Below are 22907 nucleotides of genomic sequence, written 5' to 3'. Positions count from 1 at the left end.
ATTATTGAGTGCCGATAATACAGATATTTATACGAGTTATAGATGTCGCTTACTGTATTTCTGTTTGAACGTACTGTACTGAAAATAAGCGCGAAAACAACAAGCCACCGTCTTGTCACTTTAAGCAACCATCAAACATTCAACAACATTTAGTTAAATATCAAAATTATGGCAAGTTTGTTAGATCTTTGTGAACAGTACTTCGGTGCTCGTGATTTCTATGAGGTTTTAAAAATTTCAAGAACTGCCAATGATAAACAAGGTATGTGAACATAACCTGTCTATGCATATTTTCTTTTATTGCCTTAAACTTTAATTTAATACACGAAGAAGAATATATTTTTTTACTTCATTACTAATCGATCATTGTTTTCCATGTTCTCTTAGTGAAAAAAGCATATCATCAGTTATCTTTACTCGTACATCCTGATCGCGTTGAGGACGATGTCAAGGCAGAAGCAACCGAGAAATTCAAAGTACTTGGACGTATTCATTCAATCCTCAGTGACAGTGAAAAACGCAAGATTTATGATCAATCTGGAGAATATGATGAAGAAAGTGAAGAGGTTATGATGCGTAACTGGGCAGACTACTGGAGGTCTCTTTTCAAGAAAATCACAGTTGAAGATATTAATAATTATGAGAAGAATTACAAAGGGTCAGAAATTGAGATCAAGGATCTGAAACGTGCTTATATGGACAGTAAGTAATTTCTATTTCCAATATAACATTAACTATGAATATAACTGTTCTTATCTTGTTTTATTATCTTTAGGCAAAGGAGATATGGACTATATCTTAGAGACCGTTCCTTTTACCAACTGTGATGATGAACCGAGATTACACAATATTATCCAAGGTCTTATAGAGAAAGGTGAAGTACCAGAGTATAAAGCCTTCACGGAAGAAAATGATAAGAAGAAACAGCGTAGAAAACGTAAGGTAGGTTGCAAAGTATTATATACATGATTATCTAGGAAGAAAAGTAGTGCAACTCACAAGATATCAATTTAGAATAAATATCTTTGAAGGAGTTATCATTTTTAATTCAGTATCACTCTTAAAAAATTACACCATTTTTTTTTCAAAGTTCACAGGTGCTTCAAGTAAATTATACTAAGTCTTGTGAAAGTTTATATTTATATTTAACTTGTAACCTTTATATTTAAGTTTACACCTTTGTACTTAACATTACCTTTATATTTAACTTTTATCTCATTCACATAAAAATATACCACATACATCATACATGGTTACATAAACAGGAAATCTCGGATTTCTAAATTATGCCAGTTTTCTTCCAAGGTAACTGTGTTCTATAATATTTATAACTCTTCACCTCCAGTTGCTTTATATTTATGATTATATGAGAGATAATGAAATAATTTTATTTAATGCAATTAACATAAATTGGAAGGACATGAAAATGCTATGAATTATAATGAAAAGTATAGGTGAAGAAGGACAGGTAGAAAAATAGCACACACAATTTTTATATGCAAACTCCATAATCAGATCAAACATTCTTGCGCCATGTATTGTTTACTCGCAAGGTTGCGGTGTCAAGCGTATTGAAAGATGTCAGTATGCGAGCAGATGGCGACGTGCTCGTAAATTTGATCGTGACCCCCGCCATAGCCAGTGTTTCTGTTGTAGATCACCTTAGAGATCCGATGAGCAAGTGCAGCGCGCTATTTTCTAGCTTTTCTATTTTTACCAGTACATAGTACTGCTTCATGATCGGGAGTAGTAGGAGGTGAGCTACTAGTACAAGGAATGAGAGGGGGAGCTCTAGTAAATAAGTAAAGAGGGAACGCATGAGAGGATTCAGTCTACAGAACAATTAGATCGATTCTGGCTCACTGCTAGATGCGCTACAGTTTTCGGCTAAAATCCCTTCCACGATGACTGCCTATCTCTGAGTCGTCGGAACGTAATAATGATACGTTCGTTCTGTCACGACAAATTCGTCAAACGGTATTTTTAAAACAGTCCGCTGTTTTCGTTAAAATGGGTGCCATCGTCGAACTGTTTCTGTTAGCTGTTTTATGTACAAGTGTCGGTGAAGTGCATGGCGAGTGCAGACATGTGGAGAACCAGGACATGATCGAGTACTCCTGCGAGGGTGGACAAGTCACCGATCTGAACGATCTCCCTGCGTCAACTGGAAAGATTCGAATCAGGAACATGCCGATGACAAGGATAACCGCAGATACTTTCTCCAGATTCGGCGAAGACCTGTGGGTACTCAGCTGTTCGGAGTGTCAGATCCGGGACATCGATCCGAATGCCTTTCAGCGATTGAACTACCTCCAGCAGCTAAGTCTCGACAATAACTACTTAACGACCGTCAAGGAAGCCTGGTTCAGAGGTCTCGATTATTTAACTTACCTGGACTTGAATTTCAATTACATAGAGACCATCGAGGAAGGAGTATTCAGGAACCTGCCCAGCCTGATCGACTTAAGGCTGGCCGGTAATCGACTAGAATGCCTAAACCTGGAAGACCTGACGAACCTGTCAGACTTGAAGAGGATATTCCTTACAGAGAATTCTGAGTTTAAGTGTCCCAACGCCATCAGCACGTTCCTCGAGAACCGAGGAGTACTTTTCGACAGGGATCCAGAATGGGATAGGATCCCCAACGACTTGATCGCTGTGGAAGTGCCGGACGATTACTACATCGACGAGGATATCACTTCGGAGGAACCGAGCACTCCGATGCCCATGCATCGCGAGCGACTGCATCCGACACCGGCCACACCACCTCCTCCGCCTATGGAGTCAACGCCGTCGTATACACCACCCAGGTTCTACACTACCGAAGAAGTGATCTACCGTCCAATGTACACTCCTAACTGGAGAACAACTCCAGCGCCAACGACGGAGTCCTACGAGGAAAGGGTAGAGCCTAGCTCTCCCAGTCCGTACCGCGAGAACGTTATAAGGCCTTACGTTCCTCCAGCAACCATAGCACCTATAGAACCTGACGAGACAACTCAGTCTAACGTTCAGGACACCTTCAGATCTTGGCCAATAGTCCCGGAGACCACCAGTGCCAGATCCGAATACCCATTTTATCCACCCCATGAGAACGAGGACAGACGTTTCGAGGAACAATATTACTCGAGCGAAGCCACGTTCCCTTTGGCACCCGGCCCAGTCGATCGTCACGAAACACCGCCTTTCGTGGAATCTGATGTGGGCCGCGCGACTGGCCCATATAGGACCGACTGGTATGAAAGGAACACCGTTTCATCCGTCAACGAAGGACCGCCAGAATATAACGTCCCACCGACAAACAGTCCGGTTCCGAATAACGTTGTCCAATCTTTGCCGCCTACGGCGCCAGAAATGGTCCACCCGCCCTCGCCAGATAACACCTTTCAAGCACCCTATTACGAGCACACGATCACCGTTCATTCGCCGCCATTGGTAGGCAATCTGCCGGCGCAAGAAGAAATCACTCCGTCAATGATACCGATGGAAACCACCACCGATAAGCCCTTGCCCAATTGCCCGAACAGGAGCGTATCCTGGGCGAAACAGAGCACTCTAGGAACGATCGTTGTGTCTCTTCTGGTCGTCACGATCAGCCGCGTCCTCGTGGAGGGATTTTAGCTAAAACCGTTTAACCTCACCTTTGTACGAACTAACGTTAATTTGTACGAGTAAGCGAACTGTAGCAACGATGATCGAAAGTGCGGGTATGGAGTGATTAACTGGGTTTATGTGGAGAGTGTAGATTTAGCAGTGATGGTGCTGAGCCCCGTGGGCAAGTGATGTTTAGGATTTTTCTTAATTTGGAAAGTTGGAGGTTTAGAAATTTAGAGGTACTTTTGAATTAACCAGTCATCTTCGCCCATCACTGTACTCGTCGTTTTCTCGAAGACTGAAGGCCATGAACAAAGCTTGCGAACCAACCGTCCGGTTGTTCAGAAGCGCCGAGGAGCCAACAGATCCACAGTGTACGTACTCGTCTGATTTACTGGGATTTACTCAAAATGGCGAGCCTTATCAAACTGCATAAGCCTTTATCAGAGTGGTAATTGAGGCCAAAAATCAGAGGTTACCTTTTTATATGACCTAGCTTATCAAGTTAGTATTTTTCTGGTTATAAAATAAGTAACGTGTTAACTTAGGTTTCGCAATCGATGAGGCATCACTGGATTGTGCAATATTGTCCCAAGGCGTTTCGCCAAATACGATTTCCGTGGCGGTGCAATGGTGAATATCAATTGAAACGAACGAGCGACGAGGGCCAGTGCAATGTATCCGGTGTGCTAATGAAATAATTACTAATGTCATCGTCCAATCAAATACTGTTATGTAACGGCCTTGACTGAGGTATCCGATTCGGATACTGCGTTTCGCGTTTTGTCAGCTGAACGGCACGCGATTACAAAGCGTCCTCTGTCTCGCTGAGAAACGATTGCTCTCGCAGCAACAGGTGTATACCCACTGTTTGCTGCAACCATGCCAGCTCTAAATAGTAGACAGCCACGTTGAGTGGCCTTGCCGGAAGTCTCGAAGAGCATCAATCCATTGAAGGGGCCCGTTGTCGACAGAAACACGTGCGCATACGTGCATCCTTAATGCGTTCGCATTGCAATAACTCCCTGGTGCTTAAATGCCACTTGGACGTTTGATGGAAACGATTTAATGCGATCGTAAAACGGGGGGTGTAATGTGCTTACTTTCGGTTCATTGCAGTTTAGAGAAGCAGCAGTTGGTGTTTGCTTAACACGATACTGTTCTCCTTAGTCAAAGATCATTTTATTTTATTATTTTTTAATAGGGGCCATATATCAATTGTTCATTTTATTAACTGTTTGTAATATTAGAAGTATGCAATTTTGTAGAGTACATATATTTTAATTATCTACATCGAAATTAATAATCTACAAACACAAATTTGAAATAAATTACATAAAATTAAATTAACATTTCTACAAATAATAATTCAGACAAAATCATTTTTACAAATAATACTTGACATGAAATTAATATTCTCACAATTTTAACAAATTTAACATTTTAAAATACAATTTAAGAAAATTAAAAAAATGTTAAATTCACCTTAACATAAAATGTTCGTATTTTTCCACATCTTCAACATTCACAGTCTCTCGAACGTACATTTTAATATTCCCCGTTCTATATCCGTACGATTTATGATTGCATTTATATCGTTTCCACCAACAGAACGCTGGCATTTAAAAAACCTATTTTTATTACAACCCCGTTGTGAAGTTATAGTTGTCAGAAGACAAAGTTTACGTCATGTATAAACAGCTACTGTCAGAATGTTCGACATCATGTTCGACGTTGAACTTATTTTCTCTGCCGGACAATTTTAACTGGACAGCGGCTAAAGAAAGTTTATTTTATCCTCGAGTTCATATCTTTTATTACCGAAACTATGGAGTACAGATTCAGACTCAGAATTCGTCTTCTGCGAATGAAGGTCAAATCTTGTTGTTAACTTCTTCAAACCTGACTGTGTTTTAAAATATAGTTGCTATCGAACATGTTTAAAAAAAAAAACATGAAGGTGTTTTAAGGTGTTTTAATACACAATGGATACCAGACACGTTTTAAAATAAAGCTGGGTTTCAACATGTTTTAAAACACAATTTGGTACCGAACATGTTTTAAAGCAAAATCTTGTTTGAACATATATTAAAACACAATCGGTACTGAAAATGTTTCAAAACACACCGTTCAAGGACAATGATTTCTGAAAGACCGTAAAATCAGCCAAATATAAAAATAAGCGAAATCAGAAGATATGGAGGCGTCAAGCAGCTAACGTGTCAGGTCAAGGCCATACAGAGATCAATTTCGTAAATTTGTAAATGCTTTCCACGCGTTTATTTGTTCGCGGTCGAACTGCGTTTGTTATCTCGGCATCGAACAAGTTAACGAATCATCGAGCGTAGTTCATCAACAAAGAGATTCTCCGTCGGAGATAAACCAGTTAGATTCAGTAACATCGCGGTGTTCTAGGGTTAATTCGCGCGAGATTCCACAATGATGACCCACCGTGAAGGGAATTCGTTGCGCAACGCTGTCGTTGCCTCGAACCCAATGACTATTTTCAATTATTTCGTGATTCTGATGATTTCCGGACTGACGGGCTCGTGGCCAGATGTAATGTTCGATTGTGGGCAGCGATTCTCAAACTTTTAGGAATTTGGGATTTTTTGGGGGGATTTGAGAAGTTTGGGAAGTTGATAGTTTGAGGGTTTGAAGGTTTGGGAATTTAGGTATTTGAGGATTTTGGAAAATTTGGGGAGTTTGGGGATGTAAGAATTTGGGAATTTAGGTATTTGGGGATTTTTGGAAATTTGAGGAGTTTGAGAGTTAATAGTTTGGGGATGTAAGGACTTGGGAATTTAGGTATTTGGGGATTTTTGGAAATTTGAGAAATTTGGGAGATGATAGTTTGGGGATGTACGAACTTGGGAATTTAGGTATTTGGGGATTTTTGGAAATTTGAGAAATTTTGGAGGTGATAGTTTGGGAATGTAAGAACTTGGGAATTTAGGTATTTGGGGATTTTTGGAAATTTGAGACATTTGGGAGATGATAGTTTGGGGATGTACGAACTTGGGAATTTAGGTATTTGGGGATTTTTGGAAATTTGAGAAATTTGGGAGGTGACAGTTTGGGGATGTAAGGACTTGGGAATTTAGGTATTTGGGGGTTTTTGAAAGTTTGGGAATGTAGGTATTTGACAATTTAGGTATTTGGAGATTTCAAAATTTGTGAAAGTTGAGAGTTGATAGTTTGGGGATTTGAGAACTTAGGCATTTGGGGATTTTGGAAAATTTGAGAAGTTTGACAATTAATAGTTTAAGAGTTCGGAGATTTGGGAATTTAGGTATTTGGAGATTTTCAAAAACTTGAGAAGTAGGGAGTTGTAAAGATATAAGGATCTTGAGATTTAGAAATTTAGAGTATTCAAGATTGCAGATTTTTCAATTATAAAGATTTGAGAACTTGAATTTGATTTGAGTGACTTAGAAGTATGAGAATTAGCCAATTTGTAGAAATTAGAAATTACAAAATTTAAAAAGTTTGAAACCAGAAACCAGAAATTTGATAACCTAAATATTTAAAAATTAAAAATTTAAGAATTTGCAAATTTGCAAAAAAATTTGCATATGGCTCCACGTGGCTCTCTTGCACTAACAGTGATTAGTATACTTTCAATTGTTTGAGAATCACTGCACTAGACTTTAGACCTAGACGATCAGAGGCAAGGTAATTCAAGGTTGCGGAAGTGAGACCCTGTGTCGAACAACCGACATGCACGTGAATGCACGTGTATACATGTTAGGAAAAGCTATTTTGGATATTTTGGCAGCTCTTCGATTCACAAATAGCTTAGAAAGACGGTATCGATCGATCGACGATGCTTCTGTAAGAACAGCAAATCCTCCATGACAGTCAGATACATTATAGTCGAATTCATATTATTTCTGACTCATAGAGTTGATCGCTTTGGCTCAGGAGTATATACATCATTAATTTACTAGTCTCGTTTCGATTTGTAACGTATACGTTTATTTCTCTTCATTGTCTAACAATTCTCTGTATTCATACATGATTTATTTCCCAAATACTATATTCGAATATTGAGGTTTATTTTAACAATTGTAATATTCGAATATGTGTTTGATGTGGGTAAATCAATCATTGAATTATGAGGGTAATTTGCTTAAGTTGAAGAATGAAATGTGAGTAGAATTTAGAGTATTTGAATTTTTACATATCAAAAGGATTTGTATATTTCGAATATTTGCATGTGAATTTAATAGAACTTGGATATTTCAAAAATCGATAGAATTTAAATATTTTTGTAACGTATAAGTTTTGGAATCACAAGTGGTACTCGAATGGTAGTATAAAGTTGGTGTTTCTAATTCTGTAATATCAGTAAAATTCGGATAATTTAACGAGAAGGTCTAAGAAAGGCCTTAGAAGAACCTAGAGAACCTAGAAAATGTATACAAAACACCTAGAAGGTGTTGGTAGAAAACGGACCATTAGTGGGCGGAGCATTAATGGGCGTGTCAGTTGTGGGTGGACCATAAGTGGGCGTACTGAGAATACTAGGTCCAGTATTGGCTGTGCTAGCAGTAGGCGGACCGTTTGTGAGCGTGTCGCTAATAGGAGAACTGATAGTGGGCGTGTCGCTAATAGTGAAACGACCTTCAGCGGGCGTGGTGAAAGTGCGTTATTGGCTGTCCAGTAGTAGGCGGACCATTACTGGGCGTGTCATTAGTAGGAAAATCGTCCGTAGGCGTGTCAGTATTATTGAAACGACTTTCAATGACCGTGTTGATATTAAATCGTTAGTTACAACTTAACTATCAACGAAAGTGTCTTCAATAAGCGTGATAAGTCTTATTAAAAAACATCCCAGATATCAAATAATCGCAAGTTTAAAATTAAAACCGACTTATTTCAACAAAACATTTTCTCTCGCATGAATCACGCACATTCCAATAAAATGAAAATAGAAACAAATTCTCATTTGTACCATCATAAATCACGTTTGCTCCGTGAGGGCCACTGTTTCACAAGCGTCATTTAGCATGAAATACTGCGTCAGTTTATTTATTTAACTGTTTGCTCGCGAATAACAATGATGTAAACATCGCGAAAATAAATTCCGAGGCTTCATTGGAAACAAATGCCCCGTTCGAATTTCAAAGTTGAGGATTCTTCGGCGAATAGATGAAAGCATGGTAAATCGGAAGATGAATGTATCGCGTTTGTAATAGACGACTTTCAAGTTTTGTAGGTCTTTGTCAAATGCCATTCCGATAATCGTAGCATTCAGAATTTCGTGATGCGTTGTGTAATGGACTAACATTAGGATGTCTCTCGGATGTACTTGCCAGAAATTATAAATAACGGAATTTCCTCAGCGGCGAATTATGGAGTAGGTCACTGGGAATATGGAACATCATCGACAAGTATGAACTATAAACATTCGCATCTGGTCCTGATGAGCGATGATTAACACTACTTCAAGGCTTCCACGAATATATCGGTGTATCTATATTTTCTGCTTGAATGAAAAATTATTTCATGACTGTATTTAATAAGGTACTGAACATTTTATTTTTGCAAGTTTTGTTTATTATTTTTGTAATGTTTCATTGTGGATGTTATCATGACAGTTATTGGGGTTAGAGTAGGTCTTGTACAATATAGAGGCGGGAGTTAATGGAAACTGGTACTGTAGGGCAAATATGGCGATATAAGGAGAGGAATGGTTATTACTCATGAAATAGTAGATTTTACATATTTTTAAATTTATGTATTCTGTAACTTACTAATTTATGTACTCTCACATGTTCAAAAGATTTTGAAATTTTTGAATTTTTGAATTTTTGAGCTTTTGAATTTCACAATTTGCAAATATGGAAATTTGTGAAAGTAGAACTTTAGCAATTTAAGAATTTGAAAATTTGGAAACTAGAGAATTTAAAAATTTAGAAATGTAGACATATTTTCAAAATTTTTAATTTTTTAATTTTCCAACCCCCAAATTTTCAAATTAAAAAATTTAAAAAATGTTATTCTGTAAATACAAAAATCGCAAATTTTCAGATTGAAAAATTTAGAAAAATCTGTCAATACAAAAATAAATTCTTAAATTCAAAATTTAAAAATTTAGAAAAATACTAACTAAAATACTTAAACAAAAAATACTAAAATACTGTCAACACAAAAATTAAAAATTCTGAAATAGTAAAATTAATTACGTTTACCAACACACCTGAGGATACATTATGCCCTTGCCCTCGGGGCACAGTTGCCCAACCGTCTTGAAACCGCTTTCCAAGAACCGTTCAGCTAAAAGAAAGTTAATTTTAACGGATGGTGTTCAATAATGTCGGATGCCGTCGCTTTGACGTATTGTTTAAAGAAACAGAAAGGCAACGTGCCAGCAATATGGTTTTTCAATCAACAGTGAAAGGTAATAAAGCGTATGACTCGTTGTTTCAACAACTCCCAACGAAACGCTCACCTCATCTGATTCTATTTTTATATTCGCGAAAATACATCACATCCGATGCAAAAATACATGATGCTTGGGCAAATTTTCATCTATTGTATAACTGAAACATTGTATGTAGTTGAGGTACAGTTCAAATTATGTATGAGACTTTAACAATTTAGGGTAATTGAAAAATTCATTAAAACTGATAATAAATTTGAAATGAAGTTAAAATGCTGATTTATAGGAAATTATTATGTATGATGTGTGTGTAATATTTGCGGATGATGATTATATGACACATATGTAATAATTATACATGTATGATATATGTGTAATAATTTATTATAGTAACTGTACATAACACATACAAAATTAAATATAATACCTATATATCACGTATGAGTATAATGAGCGTATATGACATATGTGTAATAATTATGCATAATAATCATATTACGTGTGATTATATTGCATATAGCATGTATGTAGTAATTTATGTCTGATACTCATACATGTGTGACATATGTGCAATAATTAAGCATAATAACTATATATGACAGACACACATAATAGTTGAACAGAATACTTATGCATCACACATGTGTAATAATTTAAGTATAATATTTATCATATGTGACACAGTTATACATATGTGACATATAGGTAATGACTAAAAACCTCTATATTATACATATGTGTTACATATTACACATGTACCTCTACATATATCACATATGTGAAATAATTCAAATATGATATATGTACATGTGTGACATATGTGCTATAATTACACATGTATAACATATATGTAATAACTAAGCACCTTGTATTATACATATATGTTACATATTTCACATGTACCTCCATATTACATATGTGAAATAATTTAAACATCATATATGTACATGTGTGACATATGTGCTATAATTACACATGTATAACATATATGTAATAACTAAGCATCTTGTATTATACATATATGTTACATATTTCACATGTACCTCCATATTACATATGTAAAATAATTTAAACATCATATATGTACATGTGTGACATATGTGCAATATTACACATGTATGATATATGTCTAATAATTAACCATACTAACTATACATAACACATACATAATTATATACAACACATATACACCACATATGTGTAGCATACATATAATAATCACATATGGATACATATAGCAATTATTATTTTCTTAATTAAGAAAGGAAGTGTCTACTACTGATGATAGTATTAACGATAAAATAGGTTAAAATAATACATACAATCTCGAGTATAGACACATGGCTAACTTTGAAAATAGAGCCAGCCCTATCGTTGAAGTGGTAGCAATTAATTTCGTTAATAAGGACGCCTACAAGATGCACCCGATCAACCTGTGATTTATATGTCTCTGGTATTATCTGTTGCTCGTTAATCCAGATGCTTATTAATCTGGGTCAAGTGGACGAGAAAGCAGAAACTGTCTAATTAAAATTATTGATGCATTCATATTTTTATGGAGGGTTAAAATAGGGAGAGATCTTGAACTACTTGTCTGCCATTTTGAATTCCATTTGTAAATACTGCAAAGAATATTACAAATTTCAAATTTATTCAATTCTGAAATATTACAGTTTGTGGTCAATAATATGGAAAAATCTCAAGCACCAAAATTATTAAATTATCAAGTTCAAAATTACAAATTTTTAGTTTCCATATCTTTAGAATTTCCCAAAGCAAATGTACTAATTACTGAATAATTAAATAACAAAATTGTCAAGCTTCCAAATTCACTAATTACCGAATTGAAAATCTTCTAAATAAAATTGTCAAGTTTCCAAATTTCCAACTTGCCAAATTTCTGAATAGTTAAACACAAAAATTTCCAACCCCTGCAAATTTTATAAATTTAAAACATTGATGAAAACCTGCAATGTAAAATATTTTTATATTTAGAAAAGAAGTTCCTAAATATAAAAATTGACTGCCTTGAAATTTCAGAGTCTTTATTTATACAATAGAAGTTTATTAGTATAAAAAATATTTATATCAGATTTGTTTATTTTTAGTGGGCCAAGGAAGCTGAAGAAGCTGAACGTCTTGAAAAGATGCTGAAGATCGAGAACGAGGAAAACGCAGCTGCAAATAATCTAGCTTTGGCCATTCAGAGTCGCAACGAAGCGAGAGCGAGTCAATCCGATAAATTTTTCGACTCGTTGATCGACAAATACGCGAAGAAAGCGGAGAAAACGACGAAAAAGAAAGCCACGCCCGCGAAGACCGTGAAAAGCCCGAAAAATACGAAGAAAACAAAAAAAAAGGCGTAGAATAGTTTAATTTGTATACGAATCTCCCTCCACGTTAGAGTATCCGCGATTTTTATAACTTAATTAATTAATTTGCGAAGATCGCCATCGCTCTTCTGTATAATTGTTTTTATGAAACAAATGGTAATAATTTATGTTTTGTAAATTCGAAACGTGTAACTGTCACGCTGGTTCGATGGAATTCTTTGTAATTATATGTAGATATACATGTCATCGTTCAAATATACAATTTGAATATACAACATGTACTGAATTATTGAATTAAGTACTAAAATTATTACTAATCTTTTATATTATGTTGTGATAATAGTAATTCTGTTGGTTCATGATTATTGCTAAAATCGAGAACATTGCATTTTATTCAGCGCTTTATGTTTCAAGATGGAGAAACTATGAAGTACATCAGAAGGTAAGTACATATTCCATTTAAATTTAAACGTGCAGTTTATGGACTAAAAAATTGACGTCCATCTAGCGGCGAAGCGGGTGAACTAAACCTAAAAGATGAGGGTTCGAACACGCACATAAGGAAAATAGAAAAATGAATATTTCGGCACTTTGACGACGTAGTATGGTTCCTGAGGCATATAGAAACAAATTTCTATTAGGATTTGATGCGTTTTGATGTCTAATAAAGCTAGAAAATCAATTTTTGTCGAATTCGGTCCAAAACGGTACAAGTGGCGCCATCTAGCGGTGGAACTACGAAAAACTAAAATTTCGATTTTCTTCAAAATTAGGCTATTTTACGTATTTCTGAGGGCCAGAAATTGTGCTGTGACCTATCTAGAACCTATATAATGCCACAAGAACCTCCTCAGAGCTCTAGAAAAGAAAATAAAAAAATTGGTCAAAACATGGACTAAAAAATTGGCGTCCATCTAGCGGTGAAAGTTGGAACTACAAAAATATAAAAATTCGATTTTCTCGAAAATTAGCGAACTTTGAGTACTTTTGAAGCTCAGAAAGTATTATGTGATCGCAGTAGAAGCATAATAAAGCACTAAAAGTTTCCTGAAAGCTTTAATAAAGAAAATAAAAAAAATGTCATTTTATGGAGAAAATTTGTGGCGCCATCTAACGGCGAAACTGCGAACTAAACTGAAAAAACGTATGTCCGAACACGCAGTAACGGGGTTAAATAAAAATTGATTTTCTGGGCTTAATAGGCCAAAAAATGAATAACTTATTCAACAAAAATTGCTCTAAAATGTCTAAAGAAGCATACTACGTCGTCAAAGTTGCGAAATATTACTTTTTATATTTTTCCTTAACGCGTGTACGGGCATACGTTTTTTCAGTTTAGTTCGCAGTTTCGCCGCTAGATGGCTCCACAAATTTTCTCCATATAGAGAATGCGTCTCTATATTTAAAATTAGTTAATAGATTAAAACTTCAAAAATAACTGATTTATTGATATTGATTTTGAAATGCGTGTTGCTGAATTTAAATTTGATTAAGGAATGAATAGCGAACGTTTTTCTTTTTAAAATATACAATTGAACAATAAAATTGAATGTCAAATATAAATAGAAATCTTCTTTATCGATGGCTTGAAAATGAAATTCTTCTTGATCGACGATGACTCTGATGATCACCACATCCATGAAATAACATTTTTTTTATTTTCTTTATTAAAGCTTTCAGGAAACTTTTATTGCTTTATTATGCTTCTACTGCGATCACATAACACTTTCTGAGCTTCAGAAGTACTCAAAGTTTGCTAATTTTCGAGAAAATCGCATTTTTATATTTTTGTAGTTCCACCTTTCACCGCTAGATGGACGCCAATTTTTTAGTCCATGTTTTGACTTATTTTTTCATTTTCTTTTCTAGCGCTCCGACGAGGCTCTTGTGGCAATATGTAGGTTCTAGAGAGGTCACAAAACAATTTCTGACCCTCAGAAATACGTAAAATTGCCTAATTTCGGAGAAAATAGAAATTTTAGTTTTCTGTAGTTCCGCCGCTCGCCGCTAGATGGCGCCACCTGTGCCGTTTTGAACCGAATTCGACAAAAATTGAATTTCTAGCTTTATTAGGCATCAAAACGCATCAAACCCGAATAGAAATTTGTTTCTAAATGCCTCAGGAACCATACTACGTCGCCAAAGTGCCGAAATATTCATTTTTCTATTTTCCTTATATGCGTGTTCGGGCCCTCATCTTTTAGGTTTAGTTCACCCGTTTCGCCGAGGAGATGGCGCCGCAAGTACCATTTTTTTATTAAACTTGATTAATAATAATTTTTGTACCTAAATAAGCAATGACATACAATAAAAGTCAACACAAGGCAACATTAATTAGTTTTAGAACGTCTTAGAACTGTTAAATAGTAATAAATGCTAAAATTGTATTTTTTATATAATTCCTTTAGTTCCTACCTTCCACCGCTAGATGGCTAGGCTTTTTACGGTCCACTATTTGCTTAATTTTTAAATATAAAGCTTCGAGACCATTGTAATCCCATTTTTCTGACTCTATCATGTCCATAAAACAATTTGCGACTCACAGAAAATCTTAAAAATGCCTTATTTGTCGAAATATATGAAATTTTTTATTTCTTTAGTTCCACACTTGCAAGCTAGGTAGTGATAGTAGTACTGCTAAAACCCGCGCGCGCGAAAATATTAATTTTTAAATGCATATATGATTTTTCCAATGCAGAGATATGCTTTTATAATAAAAAAAAAATAGTATTTTAAACTGAGTTTCGTTTTTGAACTTTTTTGTTTGATTTCATTATTATAAATATAATATTTCATATATTATAAATTATATTTATTATTACGTCATATATTTATTTCACATCATACATTATTATCGACGCTCATATCACACATGTGCACCTTCAAATTTGTATTTAAATATTTAACATAATCCACTCAAAATTTTTTCGCAATTGACAAGTGCATCAAAACTGGAGTCTTCACAATTTTTTATTTATCCTTTAAGTAGTCATTATTAATAAACTAATAAATCTATTCTGAAACCATTACTTGTACGACTATTTGATACACTGTCAAAAGCAACAAGTGAAGCTAAACTCGATGAAACCAAGAGAGTGACGGCGGAAAAAATGGTGTTAGTATTGGTTCTTTTTTTATTGGTATTAGTAGACATGGTTTATATCGAGCGTCATAAGTGGCCGCCTCGTATGGTCAGTCTCGTATTACGTCTGAGCTAACTTGAGCGACAACACACCATACATCGGGTGACACACTTTAAGGTAAACGGTACATTGTTCTTTTTTCTAAAAATATAACTTCTCAAAAGATAGTATTTTGATTTGACTCAAAATGTCTTCTATCAAATTTAAATATTTAATTGAACAATCTTGTTATGTCAAGATCAATATAAGATGCATATAGATATTTATTGACTACTTATTATTTAGCAAAGCTCAAACAACCCTTTTAATAAAAAAATTCTAGTTTTAAAAATTTTCAAAATTGTACTATTTCAACGTTTCATAGTCTTAAAATTTTATTATAAGTCTAATTTAAACAGAAAGATATGTTATTTTACAGAATTTAAGTGTTACTGAAGCGGCGGTCTCGATAATACATTTTGGCGGGAAATTTAAACATCTCAATCCCTTATGGCGGGAAATTTAAATGCATCGATTTAAGTTGGCGGGAAATTTAAACTCGTAAATTTGTTTGACAGGAAATTTGAAGATATAAATTCATTATAACACTGATTCGATAACGGTGATTGATATTAATATGAAATTATACTGCGTCGAATAATTTTGGCGGGAAATTTAAACGCGTTAACTTATTTGACAGGAAATTTGAAGATATAAATTCATTATAACACTGATTCGATAACGGCGATTGATATTAATATGAAATTATACTGCGTCGAATAATTCTGGCGGGAAATTTAAACGCGTTAACTTATTTGACAGGAAATTTGAAGATATAAATTCATTATAACACTAATTCGATAACGGTGATTGATTTTGACATAAAATTATATAGCGTCGAATAATTCTGGCGGGAAATTTAAACGCGTTAACTTATTTGACAGGAAATTTGAAGATATAAATTCATTATAACACTAATTCGATAACGGTGATTGATTTTGACATAAAATTATATAGCGTCGAATAACTCTGGCGGGAAATTTAAACGCGTTAACTTATTTGACAGGAAATTTGAAGATATAAATTCATTACAACACTAAACCGATAACGGCGATTGATTTTGACATAAAATTATATAGCGTCGATTAATTTTGGCGGGAAATTGGAACGCGTCACCCGTTGTATCACGAAATCGACGCACACCTTCGTTCAATCACGCGGCGTCGACCATCTTATTACCTGTACGCGATGCAAACATTGGTAGCTAAGTGTAAACCAGCGCTATTATTAGCCGGCCGTGTAATAAGAGTCTCTGTTGGCGAGTTTCAGAAAGAGAACTGAGACACAATAGGGGGAGTGGGAGATTTTGCAGCGCACCGCGAACAATAATATTTTTTCGTCGACGTCGAAACGGCAATTAGATCCTGGCACGATGTTGTACCCTAACAAAGGCAAGTAATCTGCTCGATAGCCGATTGTTTCCCCGGGACGTCGATTTGATCCCAATAGAACGGAACACGATAAAATTACGAAGCGAAACACGAACAACCTGCCGGCCGAGTAAAAGCGAAACATCTTGCGAGAACTGCTAATCACCCGACCAGAAAATGAAACTATTGTTCGTGGTAGCAATTTGTGATGAAATTAATTAAATACCAATTTAACGCTTGTGACAGCGTGCTAAATTTTAGGTACATTATCAGAGGCTTAGGACAAGTTTGTTATATTTCATTGTACTCAATTATTCGTCTCTTTTATTTCTTAAGAAATATACAAAGTGATAATTAACTTAAATTAATATATATTTATTTTACATTTTAATTTCAAATAAAATGCTTGTTATGATACATATTCATTTACAAATTTTAAAATATATCATGTAGTTTAATTTCAATCGATTTCAAACGGTACACAGGGACGCTCTCGTTATATTGCCACATTTCCAAACCTTTTATATATTATAATTATGTGTTAAATTTGAAATATGAATAACATATTGCTAGTTGAAATAATTTTTTACTACTGGGACTGTCGCTGACTATGCGGCAATATAACGAGAGTTTCCTACAACATACATTGTCCTATAGTTTTTACATAACATAAATTGTAGATTAAGATAGAAAGTGATGTATATGTATATTTAACGATGGTGACAAAGTTACTGAAGTGGTCGTTGATTATACGGCAATATAACGAGAATTTCCTACAAAACACAGAATCCTATACATTTTACATAACATAAATTGCAGATTAAGATAGAAAGTGATGTATAAGTATATTTAACGTTGCTGACAAAGCTACTGGAGCCTTCGATTATACGGCAATATAACGAGAGCTTCCTACAAAACACAGAATCCTACAGTTTTTACACAACATAAATTGCAGATTAAGCTAGAAAGTGATGTATATACACATTTAACGGCGTTGACAAAGTTATTAATCATTTTAATTATAATTTGAGTGTCCCCTAAACAAACTTCGATAAATCAATACGATAAAAGGTAATAGGTTCATAATTGCAACGATAGCCCCTAATGTGTGACTTCATTAAATGTCACGGTCGATGTTAGATTCCATTTATTCCTTCATTCCTCTTCCCTCCGTCAGATTTATTGATCCATAAACAAGAAACTACGCGTGAATCACGGCTGAGAGTTTAACGTTGAGTAAGATACGTACAATGGTTTACGACCGCGAATTCTTTATAGCTTACTGATTATATCACTTTACATGACAAAGAGTTTTCACTCGATTGTAACGTTATTTTGTTAATATTGGTTTAAGGTGATCGAGGATATCGTCGCTGTGTATTTGTAGGCTCGGACATCCCTTTCAGCAAGTGCTAATTTTCAAATTTGAAATTGGAGACTTTTTACGTTGTTGTACTTTTAAATTTGAAATTGGTAAATTTTGAAATTTGTAGAATTTGTAGAATTTTGAGAAATTGTAGAATTTGTAGAATTTGTAGAATTTGTAGAATTTGTAGAATTTGTAGAATTTGTAGAATTTGTAGAATTTTGAGAATTTGGAGAATTTGGAGAATTTGGAGAATTTTGAGAATTTGTAGAATTTTGAGAAATTGTAGAATTTGTAGAATTTGTAGAATTTTGCGAATTTTGGAAATTATGAGAATTTTGGAAATTATGAGAATTTTGCGAATTTTGCGAATTTTGCGAATTTGCAGAATTTGCAGAATTTGTAAAATTTGTAGAATTTTTAGAATTTTGAGAATTTTGAGAATTTGTAGAATTTTGAGAATTTTGAGAATTTTGAGAATTTTAAGAATTTTGAGAATTTTGAGAATTTTGAAAATTTTAAGAATTTTAAGAATTTTAAGAATTTTAAGAATTTTAAGAATTTTAAGAATTTTAAGAATTTTAAGAATTTTAAGAATTTTAAGAATTTTAAGAATTTTAAGAATTTTAAAAATTTTAAGAATTTTAAGAATGTTGAGAATTTTGAGAATTTTGAGATTTTTGAGAATTTTGAGAATTTCAGGTATTTCAAGAAATTTGAAAATTTTGAAAATTTTAAGAATTGGTAGATTTAAAGGACTTGCAGAGTTTGAGAAATTTAATAATTTAAAGAATTCACCCCTTCTCTAGTCGCCATCTTCACCATCGAATCCATCCACCCTTGAAACAGTACCTCACCTTACAATAAAATAAAAATTGGCAACAAAATAAAAAAGTACAAATTCATATAATCTTACATAATCCATCCCTTCCACTCGCCATTTTCTCCACCCCTAACCTCCCCAAACACCACCTGAAATTACTCACAATTCGCAATACCCGTTATCCCCCAGAAATCAATCGCTCCCAATTAGTCTCCCCAGAAAGTCCCCTTAAAAACTCTACAAGTGCAGTTTGAGCAATTCCCAGGACCGTCGATCGAAAAGGAGCAGAGTAAACGCAACAATGCTCAGTCGGCGCTCAGCGGTGCAATATTTTAAAGCCCGGGGCCTTCGCGGGTTCTTCTTTTCCCATATGCACTCCTAATCACGAATCGCATCGGCAGATATAGCGTGTACCACGATGTGCACCCCGTTAAATCTCGCGAGGGGATCAAGAGAGAGAGAGAAGGGGTTGCATCGAGCGGAGCGAACGAGATGGAGGATCGTGGTGGAACGGTGTGCAGCAAAAGGTAAGAGGAGGTGGTGGCCGTATCGAAGGAGGAGGTGGAGGTGGAGGAGGAGGAGAGGGGGAGAGCGACATTCCAGAAGGCGGCGGCGGCGGTGGTTCTCGTGGGAAACCAAAGAGAGACAGAGGAGAGAGATCTCGTCTCGAGGAGAGGTTGCGAGACTTAAGGCACCGTTCTCATCTACGGACGCGCGACAACACCGCGGAGAGACTCCTGGGCTCGGGATCAGGATCGTCGGGAGAATTCCCTCGCGCTGGGGAAAAAGGTGACGTCACGGATCTATACAGGGTGCTTGAAAAATTAACGATACCATCCCCTTTCGCTATTTTATTCTCAACCATATCATTACCTTTTATTCTTCATAGTTCTAGATAATTATCGCGATCGTAATTCATTCGGTATGTCAAGAGATTAGGTTAATCCCTTCCGCCATTTCCTTGAATTTGATTCGTGACGCACTCATGACGCACTAGTACTTCAGCTGTGATTTTACTCAAATTTTGAATACACCATTATGGGTGCAACGTCAAAATTTGGTGGTATTTGTGAGTACTTCGAGTGCAAAAGGTTAGGCTAGGTTAGAGCTCGATTAACCCCTTCCGCCATTTCCTTGAATTTGATTCGTGACGCACTCGTGACGCACTAGTACTTCAGCTGTGATTTTACTCAAATTTTGAATACACCATTATGGGTGCAACGCCAAAATTTGGTGGTATTTGTGAGTACTTCGAGTGCAAAGGGTTAGGTTAGGTTAGAGTTCGATTAACCCCTTCCGCCATTTCCATGAGTTTGATTTGTGACGCACTAGTACTTCAGCTGTGATTTCACTAGAATTTTGAATACATCACTATGGGTACAACGTCAAACTTTGGTGGTATTTGTTAGTACTTCGAGTGCAAAAGGTTAGGCTAGGTTAGAGCTCGATTAACCCCTTCCGGCATTTCCATGAGTTTGACTCGTGACGCACTCATGACGCACTAATACTTCCGCTGTGATTTTACTCAAATTTTTGAATAATACCACAATGGGTACAACGTCAAACTTTGGTGGTATTTGTGAGTACTTCGAGTGCAAAGGGTTAGGTTAGATTAGGTTAGAGTTGGGTTTTAGTTAGGGTGGTTTTGGACAATTTTGTATTACTCCATGTTCTCATGGGGAATATATAAAATATAAAAGAGTAACTCAAAATGATAAATTACAAGATTAGGTTAAGTTAGGTTTGGTTGGTCTTAGGTAATTTTGTACAACCTTATGTCTTCATGGGAGATGTATAAAATATAAAATAGTGACTCAAAATGATAAATTACAAGGTTATGTTATGTTAGGTTGGTTTTGTACTACTCCATTTCCTCATGGAGGGTATGTAAAATATAAAAAAGTGACTCAAAAAGATAAGTTACAAGATTAGGTTAAGTTAGGTTAGGTTAGTTTTAGGCAATTTTGTATTATTCATGTCCTCTTAGAGCATACATAAAATATAAAAAAGTGACTCAAAATGATAATATGCAAAGTTAGGTTAGGTTAAGTTAAATTAGGTTAGATCTTGGATTTGGTTAGGTTAGTTTTATTTAATTTTGTATTGTCCCACTTCATCATGGAGTATATGTAAAATATAACAAAGTGACTTAAAATGATCGTATACAAGGTTAGGTTAGGTTAGGTTGGTTTTATGTAATTTCGTACTACCCCATGTACTCATAGATAAACAAAATATAAAACAGTGACTCAAAATGATAAATTACAACGTTACTATAATTTCTATAATATGAGTATCTAATATGAGTAACGTTTAGTTATATCATACGCCGAAATTTCTTCTAATAATTTTTAACCATTCATTGTCTTTCCATCTGCCACATTTAGATTCTTTATCGTTAACCCACCTTCGTCATGGCGTGGGTGATCATGTTACTCGGTGAAGCCGAGCACTCTCGTGGCTTTATCATGAGAAAGAATAATGCATTAGTTGATGCAACGAGAGTAAACAAAAGAGTGCAATGCATGCATTTATTGTTACTAATATATCAAGCGTGCTTGTAAATGTTCGACCAGTTCGAAACACTGAATAATGCTGTATCCAATTTCCCATACACGGCGTTTCGATAACGGAACGATAAATTCGCTCGGCGAGGAAAGGAGTGTAATCTTATTTCCTTATCGTGTGAGTGTTCGTAGGGAGCTAATTAGGGAGGTTTTAGTTGGGGTGTTGGAGGCTTTGGGAATTTTTAGTCGAAGAATTTTTATTTGGGAGAATTTTAGTTTAGGAGAATGTTAATTTAGGGAATTTTAATTTAGGGAATTTCAATTTAGGGAATTTCAATTCAGGGAATTTCAGTTTAGGGAATTTCAGTTCAGGGAATTTCAATGTAGGGAGTTTCAATTTAGAGAATTTTAATTTGCAAGTTTGAGGCTTTGGAAATTTTGTATTTTTAGATTTTGGTATTTTGGGAAATTCAATTTTTAGGTGATGATTTTTAGGGAGTTTTAATTTTTAGATATTAGTATCTAGGGATTTTGAATTTTTAGAGTATGATATTTAGGGATTTTTAACTTTTAGATTTTTATATTTAGGGAGTTTGAGTTTCTGGATTTTGGTATTTAGGGATTTTTAACTTTGAGAGTTTGATATTTAGGGATTTTTAATTTTTAGATTTTTATATTTAGGAAGTTTGAATTTTTGGATTTTGGTATTTAGGAAATTTTAATTGTTAGATTTTGGTATTTAGGAATTTTTGATTTTTAGATTTTGATATTTAAAGTTTTTTAATTTCTCCTTTCTTCTCCTTGATTCATCGATAAAAACCTGTCTAATTCCCCCTTGATTCACCAATCATATTCCCCAAAATACCACTTCCCGCCATTTTCCCTAGGCAACCCACCATGCACTCCACCTAACCTATAAATCGCACGGTCCAGTCAGTCCATCAACAAAACTCTTGATCACTCGGTAAATGTCTCACATAGTGCGTTAATTAGGTACTTAAAATGTTGGTACCTCGAGCAGCAGGTAGCCAGGACATTTCGAGTAACAGTCTCCTTATCTCACGTATAGTGACATTCACACTCGACGCCACGCTGTTCTGAATAAACCCGATAGTCACCATAAATACAACATCAACCCTACTGACTAGAGTACCTAAACCAGATCCTACCAATAGCAAACAATCGTGCTATTAATATATTATAAATATTTATAATATAATAAAAGTATGTAGAATTTTCAAGGAACGTCAAATGACATCAAGTATGAAAGACACGGTACAATTCTCCTCCGGCGCAATGACAACTGGTTGTCATCGTGGTCGTAGCATGGTGTACGGTGGCAAT

At 35.1% G+C, this 22907-nt stretch overlaps 1 protein-coding gene and 1 long non-coding RNA gene across 5 annotated transcripts; one reads left to right on the top strand and one right to left on the bottom strand.

The window, feature by feature from the left end:
• Window positions 1-59: 59 nt before the first annotated feature.
• Window positions 60-12590, top strand: LOC100875160 (dnaJ homolog subfamily C member 9). 4 transcript variants are annotated; one of them, XM_076539291.1, is made up of 4 exons: window positions 60-262; window positions 388-702; window positions 776-942; window positions 12091-12590. In XM_076539291.1, exons 1-4 carry the CDS (start codon window positions 169-171, stop codon window positions 12346-12348), a joined length of 834 nt encoding a protein of 277 aa, XP_076395406.1. In that variant the 5' UTR covers window positions 60-168; the 3' UTR covers window positions 12349-12590. The 4 variants fall into 4 exon arrangements, with proteins under 4 accessions (XP_076395406.1, XP_076395403.1, XP_076395404.1 ...); XM_076539288.1 differs by lacking the exons at window positions 60-262; window positions 388-702; window positions 776-942 and adding exons at window positions 1835-4068; window positions 4143-4278 and having other exon boundaries at window positions 12091-12230; XM_076539289.1 differs by lacking the exons at window positions 60-262; window positions 388-702; window positions 776-942 and adding exons at window positions 1835-4068; window positions 4143-4227 and having other exon boundaries at window positions 12091-12229.
• LOC143265700 (uncharacterized) lies at window positions 840-1591 on the bottom strand. The gene is made up of 2 exons (XR_013040374.1): window positions 1488-1591; window positions 840-1316 (listed from the first exon to the last, which is right to left on the bottom strand). It is a non-coding gene; the product is annotated as an uncharacterized LOC143265700 (long non-coding RNA).
• Window positions 12591-22907: the final 10317 nt, after the last annotated feature.

This window comes from Megachile rotundata, chromosome 13 (assembly GCF_050947335.1).
Source record: "Megachile rotundata isolate GNS110a chromosome 13, iyMegRotu1, whole genome shotgun sequence".
In the NCBI taxonomy this organism is placed as follows: Eukaryota; Metazoa; Arthropoda; class Insecta; order Hymenoptera; family Megachilidae; genus Megachile; species Megachile rotundata.
Note: the sequence above shows the minus strand (reverse complement) of the source record. Positions and strands in the feature narration are given on the sequence as shown.